Genomic DNA, 10,314 nt, shown 5'->3' with positions numbered 1-10,314 from the left:
ATATTGTGGTTAAATTTCCAATTTTTTAGAATTTTATTCAAATTTTTTAAACTAAAAAAATTCAATTAATGATTGAAAAGTATTTTTCAGATATTTTTTTTCAAAAATAATTGATTGAAATGCCTTAATTGAATAAGTCTGAAACTTAATATACTGAAAAGAACGAAATCAAAATTAGAAGATTGAAATGTGTTAGAGGGTGAATTTTACATTTTAGTTCAAAAAAAAAAAAAAAAAAAAAGGCTTAAATTTGAATCCAATGAATTCAAAAAATTACCACTTGCCGCTTCTTTCTGTAGCGGAAAAAATAAGGGTTCAAACTGAAGAAACCTCTTCTGAGTTATCGCTCACAGGCTTTCACACAGAGACACAGAAAGGCCAAGTTCAAGCCATGGCTGTGATCTCCAAAGACTCCCAAGACACAAACTCTGCTACTGATCCTCTCTTGCCCTGGCTCTGGTACTCTCTCTCTCTGTCTGAAGCATTCAAACAAACACATTATTGGCTTTTGTTGTTGTTGTTGTGTTTAATGGTGATGATTTTTGGTGTGGTGGATCCGATTCCAGGTCGATCAAGAAAGCACTTCAAGAAAAGGATGGTTCCGGGTTAGATCTCACAAAGCTTCTCTCCGATTGCTTCGACACTTTCAAGGACAATACCCAGTACCGAAACGACCTCAGGTTTCTCAAGATTTGCTTCCTCTATGTAATTTCCTCCTTTTTCTTTTCCCATTTCTCTATTTCTTCAATTTTGCTTTAAAAAATGTTTAATGGGTTCACTTCCTTTGTCTTTGTTACTCACATTCACTTAGTTTCAATTGCTTTATTAGTTTTGTTTGTGTGTACTATATGGGTCGCTATTATGGGTCATTGCCTTTCATTTTCAATTGGGCTTAATGGGTTATTACTTTTAGGCTAGAAATATTTGTGGGTGGGTTTTCTTGGTTTCTCTGTTTCACAATTATGTTGCTGTAAGTTGAACTGGGTTAGTCTCTATAAGTCGTTTTGTTTTCCAATTCAATTGCTTGGGTTTTGTTTCTTTATGGTTCTTTCATGGATGGTTGAATTTTTTCTGTAGATTATGATTTTTGATGGGTTCGTTTGGATTCTGTATATATTGATGTTTTGGTTGGGACTGATTTGTTTTTGGTTCATTTTGTTTTGCCGTTAAAGACTTAAAGTTGCTTATATGGCGCTTGTCTGTGTTGGTTGAAATGTTTGATGGGCTTAATTTGGTGTTCTTGTTTTTTTGTAGATGGACGTTAGTAATGATTTTGAGAGTGTTTTTAGAGAAATGGTGGAGAGTGAGATATGTATTGACCATTCTATGCTTTATGTATGCTACGCGTCCTTTCTTGAATTGAAACAGAAGTTGCATGATGCTCACCTGGTTTATCAGTATGGAATGTTGAGGTCTCTCTCTTTCTCCCTCCCCAATTTGTTTGTGTCTGTTTGTTACTCTCTCTCAGATTGGAGGTGTGTTATCGTTTCGGTGTTTCAAGTTGTGTCATAACACTTTTAATGTTACTCTGCTGCTAGGAATGCCAAACCGGTTGAGTTGTTGAAGAAAGCGCATGCCTTATTTCTTGATAGATTGTCTGAATTGGTGAATGCTTGTTCACTTCAGAAGGTATTATCATGTGCCGAATGGTGCAGCTCTTTCTTAAGGAAAGGGTGGAGGGTTGAAGTTTTAATTAGCTGAACTTCATATCTATATGCTGTGTCAAGATTCATCTTTTTTCATTTCCATTTGCAGATTGATGAAGGTGAAACCATTAAGTTTGAGAAAAGTTACATTAATCCATGGTCTGCCTCCACCGTGAAAGACCTATTGAAGAAGCTGAATGCTCAAATAATAAAATATGATGTGAGGCAGTATAGTCTTTATCTTTTGCTTAGTTTTGCATATAGTAATCTCATTAATAGTTGGTGTTGTAATTGCTTTTTGACACATGTTTCAGGGATACCATCACAGTACAAAAGCTTATACAGGAAAAGTGACCCTACCTTCTTTAAAGAAGTCATCAAGGAACAAGATTATTGAGATAGGTGATGCTCCACATTAGATTCATTTACTTTGATATATACACATCAATATATCAAACTGCCATTAAGAATTTAGTTTTACATGAATCTTTCTCTTTGTATAAAATAATTTTTCAATGTCAATCATTTGCATGAACTTTATTTGATTTAAAAAATGTAATAGTTTAGCAATAGAAATAATCGCTCTAATTTATCATCGGATATCTATGATTTTCAAACATGAGCAATAAGTTAGTTTCTAAAATTATGAGCTCTGACTTTCTTGAACTGACTATAGACAAATAGAAGTGCATTCACAACCAGATTGAAAATTCTGGGGAAGAACTGTTATTCAATTCTGTTATCATTGGATGAAATGGAAGAGAAACTCTGGCCCTCTTTCTCTCTTTCTGTAATGGATTTGAATGGATTGGAATATTAAGTTGTTGAGACAAGTTATTGAGGCATTCTAGAAATTCTTGCTTCTCTTACTTAATATTCAAGTTCTAGCTTTTTACCAAAAATGTCAGTAAACCCTGAAGTTGTGTCTCATATAAATAATTGCTTGCCACCATTAATTTATTGTTGTCAAATAAATTAGTACCATTCTGGAGCAACATATGTGCATATCAATTTTTGTCAGTTCTGTTTTCTGGATATTTCTATTGAAGGATATCACTTTCTTGGGCGTCTATGCTTAGGGAGGAAGGAAACATATCTCTGAGTTACCATTTTATGATTTCTGAATTTTAAATAAAGGCAAGAGTTAGTTACTAGGACTCTAGGAGCCCAAACTTGTTTACCCTTGATTGTGTGCTTTGTGATACTCAAAGGTGGAAAGAAGTACCAGATCAAGGGTTGTGCTGGTCAAGGTGGTTTTGCTCAAGTATATAAAGCTTATGTCAACAGTAATCCAGATGAAGTTGTTGCACTCAAGGTAATTGCTATCTTAATATTATCCTTCTTGACCAGATTTCTTGTTGGATTATATCATAGTCTTTGAAATTTCTGGCAGATACAAAAGCCTCCTTTCCCTTGGGAGTTCTACATGTATCGTCAACTAGATCAGCGCATCTCAGAGAAGGAAGTATGCCTTTTTCTAGTGTTCCAATGTTTAATGTCAGTTTCTGGTTTTAGTTATTCACTTATTCTTTATATCTCGTGTAATCAGAGATCAAGCTTTGGCATTGCTCACAGAATGCATCTCTACTCAGACTATAGCATACTTGTCTTTGACTATCTAGCCCAGGGAACTCTTCAGGTTGGTTTATCATATTTTTTATAATCTATGTTATTGGTTTTAGTCCTCTGTAATACTCAGGCTACAAATCAACCTTGGGCAGGATGCCATAAACTCCTATCTGGTCTCTGGCAAGTCCATGGAAGAGGAGTTATGCATTTACTACACAATAGAGATGCTCTATATGCTAGAAAATTTGCATGGTGCTGGCATCATACATGGTGATTTCAAGCCTGATAATCTGCTTATTCGTTATTCTAGGTAACAAACTTTTTCATTGTGGGTCATTAGACTCATTACTGTGTCACCTCTTAAAGGAACTTTCATGAAACAACAGAGCGCAATTTGTATATGTTAATGACAGCTTTTGGTTCAATCTCTTATATATCATCAGAATGTTAAATTTCTATTTTGGTCCTCCATTTTGCTGTTTTTTCTTTTAAATTCTGATTCCTGGCATATTTGTATGTGGTTGTTTGTAAAAAGCTTCCATTTTTGATGTATGGGAGAAAATTCATCTCTCAAAAATGGCGATTGCAGTATTTAGATATTGTTGCAGCATCAGATTGTTAGACGCTTCCTAACCTACTAAAGACACTGTTTTTCAAAATTATCAATTGCTGGACAAAGTTGCTATACACTCTTTATGCACATTCACTGCATCACATAAGAACTGTAATATAGGCAAGTCATACATTATCTCAAAAATTGATTTGTGTTTGGTGAAGTCTAGCCCCAGATTTACCAGCATCCCTTTTTGTCTTGACATCTTTGTTGGATTTTTACCTTCTAACTTGTATAGAACTAATGTTCTTGCCATGGATTCTCACACTGCATAACTTATATCCATAATAAATGCAGAAGTATATTTTTGTATGCCAAACCTTTTTTCCATGTTTCATAATGCTGCCAAAAGATAACCTATATTTCTCTAATGCATATGTTCTCATTATCAGACACTAATGTCATTATACTATCTGCAATTTGCAGATAATGTCTTTTTGAATTTAATTACCTGACTGTTTTGGCAGGGGTGACCTTGCAGAAGATGCGTTTCATGACCGAACTGGTTCTTGGCAAGATCAGGTAATTTCTGTTTGTAACTTTGCATCAAAGCCTAAATTTTATTTTATTTTTTGAGTTGTTTGTAATTAATTAGAATTTTATTTTCCAGGGTCTTTGCCTTGTTGACTGGGGGAGGGGTATAGACCAACATCTCTTTCCTGACAATACAGAGTTTATGGGAGATTGCCGGACTTCTGGCTTTCGCTGTATTGAAATGCTGGAGAATAAGCCATGGACATATCAGGCCAGTCTCCACTTACATAGTATATCAAATGCAGTTGCTAGCACTAATGACTAACTTCATATTAGACCTGTTCTTTTATTTGCATCCAGGTAGACACATATGGCCTTTGTGCTGTTGTCCATTTGATGCTGCACAATTCTTATATGAAGATTGAAAAGAAAGCATCATCTGATGGTGGCTACATTTATCTACCCAAATCACCTTTTAAACGGTATTTGCTCATATCTGCATAGTCCTAGGCATCTGTTGATATTACTGAGCACTGTTCTCTTGATTGATGGAAGAGGATGCAATAGTTATTTTTTCTTAAATTTTTAGTAAATATCAATTCAGAAATTGAGATATATATGACCGTAAAAAGAACATCTTTATGAAATCTCTCTTATATTTAGCTCACTTTCATACTTTTTGTTCAATTGGCTTCAGATATTGGATTGACCTCTGGAAGGATTTCTTTACCAAGCTGCTTAACATGAGCCCTGGCAGTGATCACATAAAGTTGTTGCAGAATTTGAGGGAATCATTCCAGGATTACATGTGCTCTCAACCTCAGCTAATAAAGAAACTAAAGGAGTTACTGGTGAAGCAAAGGGCTTCCTTGTGTTCTGCTTAGTGTCTTTAGTCATTTCCACCAAATCTTAATTCTTAAATTCATGGAATTGTCAAGTTTATGCACAGTGCAACAAAAGCAAAATTAGGTGAAACTCTTTAGGTTAAATTTACCCAGAAATACATACACATCCTTGAACCCCAAATTAAGATTTCTGAGAATGTCAAATTACTCTTCCGCGCCCCCCTCCCCCCTTCCTTCCTGAAGTCAGTTTAGTTCCTGAGAGGATTTGTCTGATGGAGCACTTGCAAGTGTGAAGCTTTCTGTCTTCAGAAGAAATAGTTTAAGCTTGTAAAGAATGTGGTGAGTTGGTATGCTTGTATATTTTAGCAAATTAGTACTGTTGATTTCTGTGTATCATATTTAAATCTGTACTCTTAGTGGCCTCTTGTTTTAGTTCATTGATTTTCATTACTATTTCAGCATTCTTTTTTCGTGTTACCGTTTCATACCCTTTCACTTTGTTTCTATTATGGTCCGCTCATACTCTCTAATATGATGTAAAGCTGAAACCCAAAATATTTGCCTCTTGCAATTCTTTCTTCCAATTCAGGTGCTTGTGCTGCCGAGCAGACGTGTTTCAAGTTCTAATGTAGAACCACTCAGCATCTCAAAAAGTCTCAACATCCATGCAATTGGCAAGAACTAAGCTGTATTAACTACCTTTTTTAACATGCCACCGTGCTGTATAGTCTGGACATGAGGCTTTGTTCTGGCACTTTTCAACCTAAAGTAGCTCTCCTCCAAACGTTGATTATTGAAAGCCCATTGGAATATCCACTCCTTGCCCTGCCTCGAAGAATACTTGGAAGAATTATAAGTTTCGGGTCATGGAGACTGGAGTTAGAGAAATTCTACTTATGTGTGCGTATAAATCTACTTACTTTTGACTTACTTTTTATCAAATTATTCAAATATGACCAAAAGTCGTGTAGCTTAACAAGTGGAACAGTACATGATGTTCTCAACGTATTTATAAAAAAAAAAAGTTCAACCACCTCGATATTTAGATGTATGGATATAAATTGTTGGATTAGATTAGCATGGCAAAATGATCACATATTAGTGTCTGCCGAAACCATTAGCAGCCCTTAAATTCATGGTCAACAAACTTGGATGGTTCTCTCTTTCTTGTCTAGTCAGTGTCATTACCATATAATCGGAAAAGAAAATATTATTATAATGGATAAGATCAAATTGCAATAAGGAAATTACCAAAAGAGTATTGGTGGAGATTGGGCCATTGGGCTACGTAGCCCAAGCCCACATTCTCACTTTCCCTAATACTCACGAGTCCACCCACTCCCTCACTCTCTCTCACTCACTCATGACTCACTTCAGTGGCACAAGCGTGATTTATGCAGGAAATGAAGGTGAAAAGCGTAATTGACAGAGGAACCCTAAATGGCTGCATAGAAGTTTCCCATTTATATATTGAGAGCCACCTTCTTGGTCATCGTCTTTCCCTGACATTCAGGACGTAGCGCTCTCTCTCTCTCTCTCTCTCTCGCCCTCTCCCTCCTTCGGCGACCTTCTCAGGTTAGGGTTTTTCTTCTTCGATCTCATAGTCTCAGATGTGTAAGAATCGAAAACGAAAAGTTTCCAGCTTGCTAAATTGTGAATTTGATTGTTGTGTGGTGATCATTCATTTCCTGTGCTTTTTGTTTGTTTGTTGCCTGAGAAAAATATTGAGCTAAACTAGAGGAAATGAATCCGGTTCGAGATGATGTGGTTTGTCATTTTTGTGGGGTCATCTTTGCGATTTTGCTTTCATTTTTTATTTAATCTGTGTTTGATTGCTGAGAAAATTGAGTAAAATGATGGAATTGAGAGTTTACTATGTTGTGTTTGTATGGGGATATATGTGACTTTGCACTCATTTTCTTTTTACATTGTTTGGTTGCTGAGAAAGTTTAGAGAGCATAAGAGAGCATTTCAAGCTAATTTAGTTTTGTACATTTTTGGTTTGTATGATGATAAGTGGAGATCTTTGAAGTTGGTTTCAGTTTTGAGTTTCTTATCTGATTGTTTTATAGATCAATCTAAGATCTGGAAACTTATTGTTTAGCCTATGTTGAGGAAAAGAAAGAAAATGAAATCTGGGTCTTAATTAATTGAGGTACTTGAATCAGCCTCAGTTTTGTGGAACCTAGTGGTTGTGTTTATGCTCAATTGTGTGGAATTCTGTCTTAAAATTTTTATTTAATGTCCACATTTTTTATGCAAACAATTGGAACCAATCATGGTGTACACTCTAATGGGTGGGGCATTGTTCAAAGTAATGGGATGATGCTTTTTGTTTGTAATGAAATGGTGAAATGATCATGTGTTGGTAAAATGAGCTTTTATTATTATTGTTAGTTTGAATAAAACTGGTCTTTTTAAAGCAGTGTTATGAAGGTGATAACCCTGTATGAAGTGCTCTTACAAGATTATGTAGCTGTTGTTCTGTCATTTCAGCATTTCATTTTTAAACAAAATGAACACGTTCATCCAATTAAATTCAGAAGTGCCCTTTTTGGACTTTTTGAATTTTAATTCAAGTCTTGGTACAGTTGCAAAATTTCTTAATCTTCACTCTGTTATCTGTTTTTAATACATGGTGGTGCGCCTGATTATGGTTTATGCTTTGATTTGTTTCCATGCTCTACACATGACTAGCATAATATAAAAGCATTTCTTTAGTTACGCTTGTAACAGAGTTGGCCGTGAAACAAATGGCTATTCCTTTCATAGTGTGACTTACAGGCCTATCCAACACTAAAAAATACAATAAAAATTTATCGATATTGCAGTGAAGGGTAAGGGGGGGGGGGTAAGGTGATTTTCTGTTTCGTGCTGTTGTATGGAAAAATTCTTTTGGTCACTTATGGTTGGAAGTTGCAAATTCTATGTTTTTTTTGCAATTGTGTGTATATGGTAACTGAAGATCCAATAGTGTTTAGAAACTGATGTTGATTACCCTTGCACATTTTTGTGTGTGTATGATATAATGTTATTCCTTAGCAGGTCACCGTCTTGAGTCACAAACATGGCAGATGGATCACAGCATCCGTCGGTATTTCAGAAGATACATGGGCAGTCTTACCTTGTTTCTAGGCTTTCCCCCAACATGCACTCCATGAATTATAGTGCAAATGGTGCTTATGTCAATGGGGGTTTGCTGAGTTCCCTGCAGCCAGCATCCCAATCTACCGGCTTGGCACAATTTTCACCTCTGTCTCCTGTGTTTGTACAAGCTCCATCTGAGAAAGGTGTTAAGGGTTTTCTTGTGGATTTTCTCATGGGAGGAGTTTCTGCTGCTGTTTCCAAGACAGCAGCAGCTCCAATTGAACGTGTTAAGCTCCTGATTCAAAATCAGGATGAGATGATCAAGGCTGGTCGTTTGAGTGAACCATACAAGGGAATTGGTGACTGCTTTGGCCGAACTATTAGGGAAGAAGGTGTCATTGCTCTTTGGAGAGGAAACACTGCTAATGTTATCAGATACTTCCCCACCCAGGTCAATTTCCTCTCTCTTGTTGTTTGCTGGCCTTCTACCATTTCTGTCTTTTGTTTGTTTCTTATTGGTGGAACTCTTTTTGTAGTGTAATTTTTAAGGGAAGTGTAGATCATAACTTTAACTATTTCTCTTTGGTTTTCCTTTTTTGCTCTTTACTGGTAATGCTTGTATTCCTACATGTATACCAGGCCTTGAACTTTGCTTTCAAGGACTACTTCAAGAGCCTTTTCAACTTCAAGAAAGACAAAGATGGGTACTGGAAGTGGTTTGCTGGTAACTTGGCATCAGGTGGTGCTGCTGGTGCTTCATCTCTTCTATTTGTCTATTCCCTAGACTTCGCCCGAACACGTTTGGCTAATGATGCAAAGGCTGCGAAAAAGGGTGGTGAGAGGCAGTTTAATGGTTTGGTCGATGTTTACAGGAAAACCATCAAATCTGATGGTGTTGCTGGGCTTTATCGTGGATTCAACATTTCATGTATTGGAATCATAGTTTACCGTGGTCTCTATTTTGGAATGTATGATTCTCTGAAGCCTGTGGTTCTTGTTGGTGGGTTGCAGGTATGTGACAATCTCCAGTTGCAGTCTGTTTCATTTGTGTATTTTGGGTTTGTTGATAAGCATCTCTTTCATTTCTCCGGATGAATTTTGTGTTTCATCGTTATATTTTTATCAATCATTCAACCAGTCTGCCTTGCCTGGAAATCTGCCTTAATTAGGTTTACTTCAGAGACTGCAGTTTGCTTTACCAACAATGTCCAACTTTGGATTTGTGAATTAATGCCCAGCTCCCAAGTATTTTTGTTCCGTGCACGGAATGTTGGGTGATGTTTATAAAGTTTCCTAGGCATGTTTTATCTTCACTTTTCTCCTGTTTGGTGTTTACAGGATAGTTTTCTTGCTAGTTTCTTGCTGGGATGGGGAATCACAATAGGTGCTGGATTGGCTTCTTATCCCATTGATACAGTACGTAGAAGGATGATGATGACCTCCGGAGAAGCTGTCAAATATAAGAGCTCTTTGGATGCATTTAATCAAATTCTCCAGAAAGAGGGTGCTAAATCACTCTTCAAGGGTGCTGGTGCAAACATTTTGCGTGCTGTTGCAGGTGCTGGTGTGCTTGCTGGCTATGACAAGTTGCAGCTCATAGTGCTCGGCAAGAAATATGGATCTGGTGGTGGTTAATATGGCACGTTATGGTGATGAAGATGATGATGAAGATGAGTGTGTGCCTTCTTCAAGAGTTGAATAATTTTGGAGAACAATAGTGCCAGTATTTAGGGATTTGATATTAGAAAATATAGTTCTGAAAAACATTACTTGAATTTTGAATGTTTATTATCTGTGCTTGAGCACCTCCAATGTGTAGTTTTTCTGTTTCTCTTTTGATGGAGAATAATTAGACTGTTTTGCCCAGAACCATATGCTTTGTTGGAATTGTGGTGGATGCTTTTTTTGCTCTTAAGCTATTTATGTTGTTCTGGAGCCTCATTCTAGGAGATATGATGGTTCCTTTGAACCCCGAGATCCGGGGGGCTGGGACTGCTAATATTAATGATTGTTCATCCCATGTAATTACAACATCATTACGAATATGAGTCAGTTCTTAGGAGTAATTTACTAGATTACT

At 36.6% G+C, this 10,314-nt stretch overlaps 2 protein-coding genes across 4 annotated transcripts; both read left to right on the top strand.

Annotated features, from left to right (window-relative positions):
* Positions 1-292: 292 nt before the first annotated feature.
* On the top strand, positions 293-6,682 carry LOC142639142 (mitotic checkpoint serine/threonine-protein kinase BUB1). Of its 3 annotated transcripts, none has more exons than XR_012845131.1 (16): positions 293-459; positions 567-705; positions 1,255-1,412; positions 1,539-1,629; positions 1,756-1,866; positions 1,961-2,048; positions 2,858-2,961; positions 3,040-3,111; positions 3,196-3,285; positions 3,368-3,525; positions 4,296-4,350; positions 4,439-4,573; positions 4,663-4,784; positions 5,000-5,486; positions 5,737-6,047; positions 6,548-6,682. XR_012845131.1 is itself a non-coding variant. In XM_075813252.1 (14 exons), the coding sequence occupies exons 1-14, from the start codon at positions 392-394 to the stop codon at positions 5,184-5,186; spliced, it is 1,578 nt and encodes a 525-aa protein (XP_075669367.1). In that variant the 5' UTR covers positions 293-391; the 3' UTR covers positions 5,187-5,582. The 3 variants fall into 3 exon arrangements, 1 of the variants encoding a protein (XP_075669367.1); XR_012845132.1 differs by having other exon boundaries at positions 5,737-5,915; positions 6,548-6,660; XM_075813252.1 differs by lacking the exons at positions 5,737-6,047; positions 6,548-6,682 and having other exon boundaries at positions 5,000-5,582.
* LOC142639143 (ADP,ATP carrier protein 3, mitochondrial) lies at positions 6,574-10,106 on the top strand. The gene is made up of 4 exons (XM_075813253.1): positions 6,574-6,722; positions 8,193-8,685; positions 8,874-9,245; positions 9,573-10,106. The coding sequence occupies exons 2-4, from the start codon at positions 8,215-8,217 to the stop codon at positions 9,867-9,869; spliced, it is 1,140 nt and encodes a 379-aa protein (XP_075669368.1). The 5' UTR covers positions 6,574-6,722; positions 8,193-8,214; the 3' UTR covers positions 9,870-10,106.
* Positions 10,107-10,314: the final 208 nt, after the last annotated feature.

This window comes from Castanea sativa, chromosome 6 (genome assembly GCF_040712315.1).
Source record: "Castanea sativa cultivar Marrone di Chiusa Pesio chromosome 6, ASM4071231v1".
NCBI lineage: Eukaryota > Viridiplantae > Streptophyta > Magnoliopsida > Fagales > Fagaceae > Castanea > Castanea sativa.
The sequence above is the reverse complement of the archived record's forward strand: the minus strand, read 5'-3'. Positions and strand labels throughout refer to the sequence as shown.

Excerpts from the sequence above, each read along its gene's own strand:
- LOC142639142 (XM_075813252.1), top strand. The coding sequence starts at position 392 with ATGGCTGTGATCTCCAAAGACTCCCAAGACACAAACTCTGCTACTGAT. Across the intron at positions 2,962-3,039 it reads ATGAAGTTGTTGCACTCAAG|ATACAAAAGCCTCCTTTCCC; the intron begins GTAATTGCTATC and ends AATTTCTGGCAG. Across the intron at positions 4,785-4,999 it reads CCCAAATCACCTTTTAAACG|ATATTGGATTGACCTCTGGA; the intron begins GTATTTGCTCAT and ends AATTGGCTTCAG.
- LOC142639143 (XM_075813253.1), top strand. The coding sequence starts at position 8,215 with ATGGCAGATGGATCACAGCATCCGTCGGTATTTCAGAAGATACATGGG. Across the intron at positions 8,686-8,873 it reads TCAGATACTTCCCCACCCAG|GCCTTGAACTTTGCTTTCAA; the intron begins GTCAATTTCCTC and ends CATGTATACCAG. Across the intron at positions 9,246-9,572 it reads TTCTTGTTGGTGGGTTGCAG|GATAGTTTTCTTGCTAGTTT; the intron begins GTATGTGACAAT and ends TGGTGTTTACAG.